Source organism: Carlito syrichta, unplaced genomic scaffold, assembly GCF_000164805.1.
Source record: "Carlito syrichta isolate Samal-C Ts95f unplaced genomic scaffold, Tarsius_syrichta-2.0.1 Scaffold315561, whole genome shotgun sequence".
Taxonomy (NCBI): domain Eukaryota; kingdom Metazoa; phylum Chordata; class Mammalia; order Primates; family Tarsiidae; genus Carlito; species Carlito syrichta.
This window is the reverse complement of record NW_007259657.1, coordinates 1,766,012-1,781,225: the sequence shown is the minus strand read 5'-3', so window position 1 is coordinate 1,781,225 and position 15,214 is coordinate 1,766,012. Positions and strand designations below refer to the sequence as shown.

The window sequence follows — 15,214 nt, the reverse complement described above, 5'->3', positions numbered from 1 at the left end:
GCCTCAGAAATAGAGAACTCATTTTATGGTGTTAGCTAAAAAACCTACAAAAGTCCTTGAAAAGCAGCTCTTCTGGTCCCAGTAACCACTGTGTCTGAGCAAATGCTGCAAAGAATCAGGTTCACATTAATATTAAAAGATGAAACTGCCCCTAAATGATAGCACCAACATGTAACTTCATGTCTATCCATTCACTCTTGACATTAAACTGTTCAAGGAAAATATACTCATTGCCTTTCCAAAATATGGGGACTTTTCAAAACAGATTTTGAAAAAAGAATTTGAAAATTTTATATTCTGTTTACCCTGATTTGGTAAGAAAACGTTTGCCAAAGAATAGAAAGTTTCAGCTAAACAGAAGGAGTAAGTTCAAGAGATATATTGTATATCATGATGACTACAGTTAATAACAATATATTGTATACTTGGAGTTGCTGGGAGAGTACAATTGAAATGTTCTCACCACACAAAAATATGGCTAGTATGTGAGGTAATCCATGTGCTAAAAAGCTTGATTTAGCCATTCTACAGTGTACATATTATATCAAAACATGGAGTTCACCATAAATACATAAATTTTTTATTTGTCAGTTAGAAATAAACAAGTAAAAGAAAGTCTCCTCAAAAACATTGGGAAAACATCATTTCTTAAGAAACCACTGTGAAGTAAAGACATGACATGAGTCACCACCAGAAGAAATCAAGAACTTTCTTGGCAAAGTTGTAAGAGGCTTAACCATTAGGGGCCCAGGGAGAAGTAATGATCTTTTACCAGAAGAAGAGAATAAAATCATGGAAGCCTAATATGGCTTTTTACAGTTCTGCTTACAATTACGCATTAAACAATTTACCCCTTGTGGATGAGTTCCTAAAGCCTGCTGAGATGTCGCACTTGGAGAAACGAGTGCATGCTGTTATTTCTTCTGTTGTGGTTTATTTTTATTAAAAAAAAAAAACAGCTAAAAAAAAATTTCACTCTTGCTGAATTTTACTCTTTCTAAGAAGACCAACAGCACGGATGAACATTTGTCCAATGTTTGTAGTAAGTCCAACAATAAAAGACAATGGCTCATGCATTCATGCCCAGTCAATGTCCTACAGGCTGGAATTCATAAAATAAAGGCAGCAGATGGCATACCTAAATTTAATTTGCTATTTGATTTATCCTTGTGTTACCACTAAGAAGTGCAGATACTGAATGTGTATCTAATAATGCCATTAGAAAGCACAAGACTAAGCTTCAAGCAAGTTTATCATGTACTCTGATGCTAGACCATCAATCCTGAGAATGAAAACTGTAGCCATCCACAGAGGTACTCTCCTCGGACTGAGACCTGTCAACAGCCAATACTTCCTGTATCAGGGAAGGCATTTCATGTAGTTTGGAATTACTACTCGTGGCAGCAAAGCAATACCAGAGACCATCAAGGGGAGGAAAGAGCCTTTGATTCTGTTGTTCTAATTTGAAATTAGAGGGGATATTTTTGTGTGCCTTCTCTCTCAATATTCACTGAGAAAACTGAGATTTTGTTTCACTGTTGTGATCACTTTTCCTTGTAGGTTCTTTTTGAATACTATGCTACTGTCTTTGACTGTCCTTTGGTATGTATACATCCAACAGATATTCTGGAACACCACGTACTCAAATGAAAACTTTTTTAGTCTATGTTACTGCTTGTGGCAGCTGTCAAAATAATTCCTGCTGACATCATGTTTAACAGACTCGCCTCGGAGTCAGATCAATGTTCGAGAGCAGCATGCAGTGCTGCAAAATTAGGTCATTAATTGTGAAACAAGATCAACCCTCCTTTCATTTGGAGACCAAAACTCAGAAACAAAGGGAAACCAAACGGGGCAAGGACTGTGGAATCCTCTTTTAAATTTCAAACACGGCGTCAATTTAGCAATTTAATCTTCAGGGTTCTTTGAAATAATTTTTATTACTTAAAGGTATGGTGATATAATAACTAGTCCTCTAAAGGAACTATAAAACATTCTGGCATTAAAACATCTCACTCCTAAAGGGAGAAAATCCAAGTCCTGACATCCATTACATTGATCATTTTTCTGAATTCTTAAGTGCCAACTTTTTCAAATGACTCCAGGATAATTTACTGTTTCGCTTAAATGTCAACCAAGGTGGTCATTGTAGGGTTAGCCTATAAAATTACCTCATAGTAATATAGGAGGAAGAAACAAGAGTCTCAATGACTTAGAATCTGAAAACAGAAAATAGCCAATCTGGTGGTTAGAACCAGATTGCCACACGACAGCATCAACTGCATTATCTGTGTGCCTGGGGGTTGCCCTTCCAAACTCATTTTAAGAATAAATTGAAATTGAACTGGAGCCATGCAAAGTAGAACAAAGACCTTTTCGAAGATTCATATCAGGTGAATAGTAAACAGGTTGTCAGAAAATATCGACATTTGAATTGACTTTATGCTTTTATTTCCTATCCATATGACATTTTATATTATTAACATTTATTTATTAAAACTCTGCCCTTTCTTCAAAAGGTTTTAGGGAACTTTCATGTTCTGTTACAACATTTTAAGAATAAAAATAGTTCCCCATTATCTTCTAAATTAGAATAAAACAATTATCTCTCATATTTGGCTTAAAGGTAGAAATGTACTTCTTTTTGCAAATTTGTTTCCAACAAAGATGTTAATATGAAAATATAACATATGTAGTTTAGTTATTCAATAATTAGAAATATTGGTAATTTTGCCCCCAAATTTATCACCTAATACACAAATCAAAGATCAGAATATTAAGATGGCCTAGGAGAATTAACAAAGATAAATGTAGGAACAAAAGCAGGTTGATTTATTTGGCACCATTCCAGTTCACCTTCGCACTCTTCTGTCCTGATTAATTGCCCTCAGCAAGGAGCTGGAGCCTAGTTGTGCTGTTTTCTTAATTCTTGTTGATGGAGTGTTGATATAAGGATAGAAACAGAACCAACTGTCTTTTAACTAGTCCACTCTTTATGCTCTAATCAATCATAACTTGTCCATTTTAATTATCTCCCAAATTCCAAATAGAGATATGCTTGCAGTTTCCAAATATTTGCATGATTAAAGATGTTTTCTTTGTTTCAATAAGAAACCTCAAATTGATGACTCAGGTGGTAAGATTTATGGGATAAAGTAGTTGTGTTTATCTCCCAGCTTTCAAAAATACTGGTCTGTATTCCGGTAACAAACAACATTCCCACCAGAGATATGCAGACTATGCCCATTAATGATGATGATCATACTTGAAAACAAACATATACCAACATTAGTAGACGCCAAAGAGAAAAGTCAGCCAAGAAAATGTGTAGTAGCCTTTCTTTCCTATCCATCAAAAGGCAGGTTATTCAAATATTCAATATAATTATACAAAGCTAACAAGCCATAGGTGCACCTGTATAACATTTTCAGGCTGTTTTTGCCCTCCTCGGAGCAATACCAGCAGATTGGGTCATCAATCAGGAATACTCATCAAGTTACAGGGAAATCCTGGCTGCCTCACAAACAACTGGACAGTTCAGTTAAGAAAAATTTGTAAGGAGAATTTTCACTGAATTGACTGAACCAATCAGTTATTTTGATTGGAGTCAAACAAAAATTAAAACTAGCTCTTTTCCAAAATAACTCCCCATTTAGGAGCTTCCCTCTTCTATCATATAGAATCCTGTGCACTTTTGGTATCAGAATTGAAGCAACAGTATTCTATTTTTTCCTAGCAAATGGTCTAGGAATTAATGATGAAAGCAGGAAGTAGAAGGGGGGAGGGAAGGGGAAAAGAGAAGGGATGAAGGAGGAGAGAGAGGGGAAGGGAGAGGAGAAGAAGATCAACAACAAAACAACAACAAATAATAATAATAGGAGAGGAAAATAATTCTTCTCCCCTTAATTGGGATGGACCTCTGTAACAAAAGGCAAATTAACAAGACCAAAACAAGCAGAAGTTTATTAGCATATCGTATATACACAGGGGAGTACTCATAGCAATGAGAGGATCTCAAGTGTAAACCTCTAAGAGGTAGATTAAATACCATCATCTGTTGAAATAAAGAAGAAGGGTGTGGTGAAGACCCACTTATAATGAGATACCAGGAAAAACACTTAATAAGGATGAGCCTTATTTGCAAAATTCAGTCCGTGTTTCTCTATAAATAAGAGTTTCTAGTGATTTAGAGTCATCCTTCTCTTCCTGGTGAAGATCAGAGACACCTTTAGAAAGTGAGATTTTTTTTTAATAGATATTAAGTTTCCTTTTATAAGGAAACTGCTTTCAGAGCTTCTCCTGTGTCTGTTGTTTCCCATAATAATTAGCTCAAAGTAATCCTTAGGCCAAAAATCCTATTTTGGGGTGGCATTTTCTAAACTCCAGCACTAATAATGATGAGTAGTCAGGATTTCTGAGGGAATAATTTTCTGATGAAATTTTTTCTATTCAATATCCAACAGACACAAATACATGTGCAAAGTACCTGAACTTCCCCAAGAAATTAGAACTGTTTTCTCTAATTTAACAGAAATTACACATTCCCTGATGTATGTCTCTTCCCCAGTATCATCTAGTCCTTTAAACAGTAAGGAAGACCCTTCTGTTTACTCCTCACCCATCAAGCCTAGCTGAGATAGGATTAGGATGGTCCCAAGAAAACAGAAAAATACATTTGTATACCTAACCTGAATTGTACCCCACATATTCAAAATTAAAAAAAAATAAAGACTGGGAGCAGTGGCTCAAGCCTGTAATTCCAGCACTTTGAGAGGCCGAGGCAAGAGGATTACCTGAATTCAGGGGCTCAAGATCACCCTGGACAACTTGGAAGACCACATCTCTACCATAAATTTAAAAATTAGCCGGGCATAGTGATGTGTGCCTGTAGTTCCAGCTACTTGGAAGGCTGAGGCTGAAGGATCGCCCGAGCCCAGCAGGTTGAGCCTGCGGTGGCTGTGAGCGTGCCACTGCTCTCCAGCTTGGGCAACAAAATAAGACTCCAACTCAAAAAAAAAAAAATCTGGGCCTGGTGGCTCAGCCTGTAATCCCCGCACTTTGGGAGGCCAAGGCAAGAGGATTGCCTGAGTCCGGGGTTTGAGACTGCCCTAGGCAACTTGGTGAGACCTCGTCTCTACAATAAATCAAAAAATAGGCCAGGCGTACCACGTGCCTGTAGTTCCAGCTACTTGTAAGACTGAGATGAAAGGATCCCCTAAACCCAGCAGGTCAAGGCTGCGGTGGCCGTGAGCATGCCACTGCACTCCAGCCTGGGCGACAGAGTGAGATCCAACTCCAAATAATAAATAATAATAAATTTTAAAAATATAAATAAATAAAAATAAATTTAAAAATGGAAAAATATAATATTGAAAACACCAGGAGCCAGGCTCAGTTGCTCACACCTGTAATCCCAGCACTTTGGGAGACAAGAGGATTGCCTGAACTCAAGGGTTCGAGACCAGCCTGAGCAACATGGACAGATCTCGTCTCTACAATAAGTAAAAAAATTAGCCAGGCATGGTGGTACATGCCTGTGTTTCCAGCTACTTGGAAGACTAATGTAGAAGGATCACCTGAGCCCAGCAGGTCGAGGCTATGGTGGCCGTGAGCATGCCACTGCACTCCAGCCTGGGTGAGAGTGAGACTCCGACTCAAAAAAAGGAGAAAACACAAGGGCAGGGCAATTTAAAGACACATTTGGTAGTGTGTTAGCTATCCAAAAAAAAAAAAAAGCTATACAGTTTAAAAACAAATCTTACATCAATAAGGGGGACTGATCTCAAACCAGGCAAAGTGGGGACCAAAGGGAGGCCCAAACTTTATCTGTACGATGTTCATTTGTATAACTAGTCCTGAATTGTACCCAATATGGATGGACATTAGCAGGTCTCTGTATCAAATTTCATTGGCAGGCAACCAACTTATGTAGCAAATCCTCACAACTCTAAAATAAATAAATAAATAAAATAAAAATTAAATAATACTAAAAAATAAAAAAACTTACATAGTCTTATATTACAAATTTTTTCTTTAAAAGAAGAGAGGGTATTTAGGGGGTTAAATGGTTTAAATGCTTCATGAGGGGAGGGAAACTGTGCTAGAACTGAGATAGGGATCTCTCAGGACTAGTTTTCCAAAAAGGTCTCAAGGCTGGTACCTCCCTGACAAGATGGAATGCAGTAAGAAGACTGGCCAAAGCCAGCCAAGACCAAGATGACATCTTGCTTGCCCTTTTTATTCACCATATGCTAATTATAATATATTAGAATGCTGAAAGACACTCCCACCAGTGCCATGCCAATTTACAAAATACCATGGCAACTTCAGGAAGTTATCCACTATAGTTTAAAAAGGGGAGGAACCTTCGATTCTGAGAACTCCCATCCCTTTCTCGGAAAACCCATAAATAATCCACCCCTTGCTTAGCATATAATCAAGAGATAACTGTAAAAATAAACCCCCAGGGATGTATGGCTGCTGTTCTTTCTATAGACTGGCCCAGGCTTCTCTGCCTATGGAGTAGCTTGTCCTCTGTCATTTAAATAAACTTGTTTTCATTTTCCCACTAAAACCCCAGCGATGCACATGGATGGCTCTATCTATGGGCTAGCCATCTTTCTGTCTCTCCATTAGTTTAACAAATTTATTTTTCATCTCCTACTTATGGATTGTGCTTGAATTCTTTCCTGCGCGAAGCCAAGAACCCATTTGGCCTCTCAGGCCAAGTCCCAGTTCCAAGGTTTGCCTACGTCAGAACCAACATGTTTTGTTGTTGTTGCTGTTGTTGTTGTTGTTGTTGTTTGAGTTGGAGTCTCACTCTGTCGCCCAGACTGGAGTGCATTGGCCGCTCTCGGCCACCGCACTGCAGCCTCGACCTGCTGGGCTCCAGCGATCCTTCCGCCTCAGCCTTCCGAGTAGCCAGAATTACAAGCATGCGCTACCATGCCCGGCTGATTTTTTGATTTATTGTAGAGATGAGGTCTCGCTGCCCAGGCGGGTCTCGAACCCGCGGGCTCAGGCAATCCACTCACCTCAGCCTCCCAAAGGCGCGGGATTACAGGCTGAGCCACCGAGCCCGGCTAGAACCAACATGTTTATCATCATCATCTTCTTCATCTTCCTCCTCCTTCTCCTCATTCTATTCGTTTTCTTCCTCTTTCTTCTTTTTTTTTTTTGCTTTTCTCAGCCTTAACTTTTTTTTTTTTTAAACTGTATCAGGCTTTCCTTTAGCTTGGTAGGCAGCAATATCGTTTTCATATTTTGCCTTCAGCTTTGCAGCCTCCTTCTCATAAGGTTGCTTGTCACCTGCAGTGGTATTATTCCATATCTCTCCCAGTTTCTTGGCAACATCCCTAATGGATAGGCCAGAATGTTCTCCTTTGATTTTGAGTCTATACTCAGAAAAGAACAGGAAGAAGGTCAAATGAGGTCGCTTGGGTGCATTGAGATTCTTGAACTTCTTATTTGTTTGCCCTTGAGGAGACACATACATTTTCTTTTTCTTTTTCTTTTTTTTTTGAGTCAGAGTCTCACTCTATCATCCAGGCTGGAGTACAGTGGCATGCTCACAGCCACCGCAGCCTTGACCTGCTGGGCTCACTCAAGTGATCCTTCTGCCTTAGCCTTCCTAGTAACTGGAACTATAGGCACATGCCACAACGTCCAGCTGATTTTTTAATTTATTGTAGAGATGATATCTCACCATGTTAACAGGGCTGGTCTCGAACCTGTGGGCTCAGGCAATCCTCTCACCTTGGCCTCCCAAAGTGCTGGGATTATAGGCATGAGCCACCAGCCCCTTTTCATTTCTTTTTCATAACAAGCCTTGTCTGCCTTTGCCATGTCCTCAGATATTCCTTTCTCCTTAGCAGACTTGGTCTTCCACCTCTCTGAGCACTTCTTAGGAAACTCTGAGAAGCTGACTGAAGCATCTGGATGCTCTTCTTGTGCTCCTCCTGACAAGTTTGCACAAAGAATACATATGATGACATTTTGCCTCTCCACTTCTCAGGATCTCATTTGCCCATGTTTAACTATTTTTCCTCAGTGAGGCACAGAGTTGACCAGTGTATATCTGGTTCTCACTTGCTCTGGTGCTGTCTCTGTGGAGCTCAATGTATTGCATTGGCTCTTTAAAAAATTTGTTTATCATGAGAAACAAGGAGATGAATCAACCTGAGGGACATTCTACACAACAGCTGACTTGTACTCTTTAAAAATGTCAATATTATGAAAGATAAAGGCTGAGGTACTGGTCCAAATTAAAGAAGACTAAAGAGACAGTCTAGATTGGATTATAAATCATACACTCAAAATGCATTAAACACCACCTTAGCCCTGGGAGACATTAAGGTCAGTCTCAATTCACTGACCAGAGTTGTTATGGATAATGAAACTCCTAGACTTCCTGCTCACAGGCAATGGTAGAATTTGTGCAATAGTTAATAGATCCTCTTGTATGAGATTATTGCCTCAGGTAAAGTCAAACAGTTAATACTGAAACTTAAGAAAGCTGCCTAGCTTTCTAAGGCAGAAACTGATGGTTTAGGCTATTTGTTCCACTGTTTGGGTCTAGTACCCCAGGGAAGGTATGGCTGAGGTCAGTGTTGCAGATTGGCCTCGTCACGCTGCTTGGAGACTTATGGATATTAACCTTAATTAAATACCACATTAGACAAATCGAATGGATTTGCTTCCAGCTTTTGTCAGTCAGATTAATCAGAGTGACCAACAGAGTAGCATACTCATGGGGAAATTCAGTCAATAAGGTATAGAAAGCAGTAGATTTTGTTGAGAGACAAATCTCCATGGGTCTTTCTGTTTCTGCATGTCTTGGGACAACCTTTATTCTAAATTATATTTTCAAGGATACTTGTATAGCAAATAGCTTGGAAGATGAAGATGGTGGCTCCCTCCAGAGCAAAGAAAAGATCTGTTGCTATCCAAGATAATAAAGTTAATGTCTCCTCTGTGGCAAAAGTTGGGCTGACTTACTGAGTCCTCTCATAAGATTGGAAGTTTCCTAATCTCAGTGTACCTCAACTATGACACAAATCTGTGTATACAGTATCCACCTGAACCCTTGTAAGCATCATCTCCATGGAACCAGAAAGTAAAAGAACTGATACAAACGTGAAGCTCATGCTGCTTGCTCTGGCATGAGTAATAAAGACTTTTTTGTCTGACCCTGGAGTTTCATGTCTTCTGCCAACACCTATGAACCTGTGGCAGGATAAGTTATCTTGCAGGTAGAACAAAATCTCAGACCCTTCACACTTTTTGACTAATTGTAGATTAATATAGAGAAATACCATACCTATGAGTCAAATGATATCAGTTCTCCCTAAATTGATTAATAGATTCAATGCAATCTAAAGAATCCAAATCAATATTCCAGCAAGATTTTTACGTGTGTGTGTGTGTGTGTGTGTGTGTGTGTGTGTGTGTGTGTGTGTATGTAAAGTGCTTAGAATAGCCAAAACAATCCTGGTAAATAACAAAATTAGAGGATTTATATACTGTCTGATCTTAAGACTTACTATTAAGTATAATTATAGTAAAATGTTATATAGTTTTAGTAAAGATATTGTGGTAGTTGTATAAAATTAGACAAATAGATCAATGGAGCACAAATACAAAGTCCAGAAATTAACCCACACATAGATGGCCAAATGAGTTTTGACAGAGAAACCAATACAATTAATTCAGTGAAGAAAGAAAAGCCTTTTCAACAAATAATATCATATCTGTTGGATATCTATATTTTTAAAAATTATTAATTCCTGCCTTATACAATACATAGACCCCAAACTACAAAGATCCTATAAGAAAACATAGGTGAATATGTCTGAAGTCTCAGAATGGGCAAAGATTTCTTGGAAAGACTCTAAAGGCCTTAATTATAAATTTTAAAAATTGATAAACTGAAACTTTATCAAAATGTGAAATGCCTGTTGGTCAAAAGATAACACTGAGGAAATGAAAACACAAGTTACATACTGGGGAAAAAATATTTACTATATACATTTCTAATACAGGATTTGTATCCAGGATGTATAAAGTGTTGCTACAAAACAAGAATAAAAAGACCAATTTCTTAGACAAGGCAATAGACTTCAATAGACGCTTCAAAAAACAAGATTTACAAATGGTCAGTAAACATATGAAAAGATGTTCAACATTGCTAATCATTAGGGAAATGCAAATTAAATCATAATTGTATACCACTTTACACTCCCTAGAATTATTATCAAAAATAAAGGCCAAAAATACCAAAATGTTGGTGAGAATGCAAAGCAACTGAATACTGATGGAAGTTTACAATGGTACAACAACTAGGGGAAAAGGCAGAATCTTATCTTGTTAAACCTACCTTTACACTATTATTTAACAATTCCACTAGATATTCCTCTCTCCCTTTAAGTGAAAACATATGTTAACAAAAAGATCTGTACAAAAATGTTTGTTGCAGCTTTATTAGCAATAACACAAAATTGGAAACAGTATAAATATCTAACAACAGAAAGATGGCTAAGCAATTGTAGCATCCTCATACCATGAAATATAACTAGTTAGTAAAAAAGGAATGAACCAATAATACAAACAAAAATACTAATAAATCTCAAAGACATTATCTTGAATGAAAGAAGTCAGACACAAAAGAGCATATATGGTATGACCTCAGTTACATGAAGTTTAATACAGGCAAAAATCAATGTGTAAAGCTAGAATTGCAGTTACCTAAGGGCACTACAGAAATAGACTGGAAAGGTGTTCAAGGGAACTTGCTAGGGTGCTGGAAATATTCTATATCTTGTTTGGGATATATTTATATATATATTTGTCAAAACTCATCAAACCTTACACTTATGTCTATAGAATTTTTTGTATGCAATTCTCAATTCAAAGTTGAAAAAAAGACTAAAAAATAAATTTTATTTAAATCTCATTTACCTCCATACTATTCAAGGTCTGACATCCAAATTAGATAGGTTGAACTTGAGAATATTTGCTCTATTTTCACAGGTGTTGAGAAAGATATCCTCTCAGAATTTGCACAGCTACCCAGGCAACAATTCCAAGAAAACTATTAATCGAGATATGATAGAGCTTATTTGCCATCAGGAGAAGATAAAAGAACACTCTGGATTATAAAAGCAGATGAGACCCACCCGCTAGACCTGGTCAGACACCATGTTGGCGTTCCTGGTTCTGGTGACAGTGGCCCTGGCATCTGCTCATCATGGTGGTGAGCATTTTGAAGGGTAAGCAGGCAGTTCCTTAAAGAGCAAGTCCTTCTTCATTGCTGGCTCTCAAATATGGACCCATTATCCAATTTAAATGTTCTGTTCTTTTGCCATCTCACCATTCAGCGAGAAGGTGTTCCGTGTCAATGTTGAAGATGAAAATCACGTCAACGTAATTCATGAGTTGGCCAGGAACACCCAGGTAAATAACAATTTAGATTGACTTCACACCTAATTTAAAATCTTAGATTGGCTGGAATTGGTGACTCATGCTTGTGATCCCAGCACTTTGGGAGGCACAGGTGGGAGGATTACTTGAGCCCAGGAGTTTGAGAACAGCCTGGGCAACAAAGTAAGACCTCATCTCTACAAACAAACAAAAAAAATTAAATTAGCCAGGTATAGTGGTATACGCCTGTAGTCCCAGCTACTCGAGAGGCTGAGGTGGAAGGATTGCCTGAGACCAGGAGGTTGAGGCTAGGGTGAGCTGTGATCATGCCATTGCACTGCAGCCTGGGTGACAGAGTGAGACCATGACTCAAAAAATAAAATAAAATCTTAGATTTCACTGTGATGCCATCAAAAAAAGAGGATCATAAAATACTAACTATAGCACTTTTGATAGCAAGAAATAAAAACTTGAAAAACATTTAGTGCCATAATATCTGCTTTTTCTGCCTAAATTAGATTGCCATAAGCCCTATAGTATTATAAATCCATGGTAACTTTTAAAAGAGCTGACAGTGTGACAAGTGGATGAGTTGGAACTGTCACAAAGGTCATAGAACATCTAATGTGCAGTCACTTTCCTTCTAAGGCAAGAGTGAAAAATGATCAACTTGGATATTACTGAAAAACTGGGCTTTTGTCCAACTTCAAATTCATTTCCACATCCCATGTATCATCTGTCCTCTTTGATTTTCTTTCATTCCAAATCAAACAGCTTGGGTTTTCATGACCTTGATTCAGGTTCCCTTAATGATATGACGTGAGGGGGGAAAGGAAGGTAAAAAGCCATGAGTGATTTCCGTATTTTTCTTTTGCTTCCAAAGAACTGAAATCTCTATACTACTTTTAAAAGGAAATCCACTGTAAACGAGGAGAAAATTGACATTTTTAATAACGTATGTAATGAGGCAGGAAGCTATTGCTGACCACAAATACAGTAGTTCTACTTGGGCCAATGCTGTTTCTTCAAAAATGCAGAAACAATCTACTAGCTCCTAAATATACATATGCACACACATATACATACACATACACACATGTATACATATATAGTCATGTTTTAGCTTTTAAAGTGTAGAGGAAGAAAGAAAAAGGTGGTGAGTATCATAATCACACACTCAGTTTAGAATTGAAAGAGAATATAATATCTCTATTCCAGTCTTCCACTCAAAGCTGGAAGTTCCTCCCAAGAAATAACATCCCTGGTTGCTAGCCCTGGTAAAAACCCATTTGAATACTTCCAGGGATACTAGGTATACTACTTTTCAAAATAGCCTATCTGCCTTACAAATCATTCCAAATGTTTTCTTCTTATACTGAGTTGAAAGTTGCCTTCCTTAACTTTGACCCATCATACTTAGCTGAGACAAATATTGTGTTATCTCTAAGATATATCTTTCTGAGGCCGTCCCTTATTTCTCTTAGCACTGGCTTACAGACTCTTCATTGTTCTAGTCACCTCTGGATACAGCTCAGTCTTTCTGTCTATATTTCTTTTTAAGATGTAGCTACTAGAATTGACAATGGGCCTCCAGGTGTGCTCTGATTAATACATACAACAGGTCCATTGTCTGCCTTCATTTGTAAAGCAGACATTTATTAATGGGGCCTAAGATTCTTTTTAGCATTTTGAGCAGTCATAGAATACTCTTGGCTTATATTAAACCTGTGTTCATTCAAGATCATTTGGTTATTTTTTTCTCACATGAATCACCTCAAACAAGGTACCCTTCCTTCTGTGCTTACTTAATTGATTTTTTCCAGCTAAATGCAAGATTTTAGGTTTACACTGTTAAAATTTATCTTGAGAGCCTGTTTTCAGTTTCTTGAGATCTTTCTAAAAATGAATTCAGTCATCCAGGGCAATAATTCTTCCCTCTAACTTTGCATCACCAGCAAGTTTGATAAACATGCCTTCTCAGTTTTTATCTTTGTCACTGAAAAAGAAAAATACTAAGAAGGCCAGCGGTCAGCACAGAATTAGAAGGCTCCTTCATGTTTTACTCATTCAATACATATTCATCGTGAATCGCCCATGTGCACATAGAAGTGATTCATTAACCTAACATCCTTGTATAAGTTGACTCAACTACCCAACTTAGCAGGTTCTTACCTAGAGCTAACACTCCCTGCCACTTTTTGGTTTGTAAAGAAGGATATCCATGCAGAGACTTTATCAAATGCTTTTACTAAGATCAAGATTCAACATTCTACCAGGTTTGTGGTCTCATCCAAAAATAAGATGAAGTTAATTGGGCCTGACTTCTTCTTGCTTTAAACCATGCTGGCTCCCAGAGATCACAGCTTCCTTTTTCGAGCATTCACAATCCATCTGCTTCCAGTTTACTCTGCAGCTTTGCCAGAATCCATGCCAGGCCTCAGGAGCTCCTGCTTCTGGGCTTCACCTGTTTTCTCATTTGTGAAATCCAAAACTTGCCCTCTCTACTCCCCAGTGAACCCTTCAAGCTCTGATTCTTACAAGATTGCTGAGAAAGTTCTGCAATCACATCTGTAGTGTTTTTTCGATTTTTTTTTTTTTTTTTTAGTTGTCAAAAATTCAGCATTTTATGGTGGACAAGAACAGAGAATCTGAATTCAGACTGCCTGGGTTCAATTCCTGGCCCTACCTCGTGTTAGCTGGACCTTGGACACCTCTCCGGGTTTCAACTTCCTCATTTTAAAATGAGGATGGTAATACTACTTATCTTATAGGATTGTTGTGAGAGTTAAAGGAATTCATATAGATAAGGTACTTAGAAAGAACATAAATACATTTTTGTTATTATTACTATCATTAGTCTGGGATTTTGAATGCAATTGACATTACCAGGATAATCACCTGTCTCTTCATCTACCTTGGTCCTCTGTGTTCTCTTACCAAAGAGGTATTTTTGCTTAAATAAAAATGTGAAAAATTCTTTACTTATCCTGGTAATAATTCCATCTCTCAGTAGACACAGAATAAGCAAGGGATAGCATAACTCCTTGGAAAAGACAGAAGCCAAACAAGAGTTAAATAGGGCTTTCTTTCTTCTAGCTGGAAACATTATGCTTTAGTGCCGAGCAGTAGGACAAAGATTTCTTCTTTATTCTTTTTATTTTCAACATGGTTGAAATGAGATTTTTATTCTCCTTAGCAATCTTGTAGGTGCAGCATATTCTGGGCTGTAGCCTTCCTGATAAGATCATTACAAGGGCATCCAGTCTTTGTATTTATCCTTGGCCCTGTGTCCTTCCTCCCAGCTTTTGAACATGTCCTTTTAGAAGCTAAATGTATTGGAGAGATCTGTGACCACATTGTACTCTAGCAGCCTCTGCTTTTTCATCTGTAATTGTATAGTAAGGATTTTCTTTTATCTCCTTGCAATCAGGGCTACACTTATTACTTTATTGGAGCCATTTACCATAGAGTGTTCTCTTTTCTCTGGACTTTCTTGAACTCTGTGTTTCTCAAGTTGAAGGTGCATCTTTCCCTATGACTGGAATAACATGGTTACTGTCTTCCAATGTTCTCATCATTCCTACTATACCAGCAAGTTCTTCCCTGCTGTCCGGAATTAGGCCTCCAATAGAAGCCACTCCCTGTTCCAACAAGAAAGAAAAATTTAATCAAGATAAATGAAGAGTCTATCAGATGCCCGACTTACAGGCAAATGCGATGTGAAGAAACAAATTTGTGCCAATTTGTGGAGAACCAAAGATCCCCAACAACAGTAGTTATTCTTTTATATTCTAAT

General features: G+C 37.9%; 1 protein-coding gene and 1 pseudogene across 1 annotated transcript in view; one reads left to right on the top strand and one right to left on the bottom strand.

The window, feature by feature from the left end:
• CPB1 (carboxypeptidase B1) overlaps positions 1-15,214 on the top strand; it is a 100,979-nt gene that overhangs the window by 52,150 nt on the left and 33,615 nt on the right. The window contains exons 2-3 of the mRNA XM_008072976.2: positions 11,029-11,267; positions 11,376-11,451. Of these exons, the coding sequence (XP_008071167.1) occupies positions 11,197-11,267; positions 11,376-11,451 (147 nt within the window). The 5' untranslated portion in view covers positions 11,029-11,196. The remainder of the gene's footprint in view (positions 1-11,028; positions 11,268-11,375; positions 11,452-15,214) is intronic.
• LOC103275587 lies at positions 7,058-8,030 on the bottom strand (annotated as a pseudogene).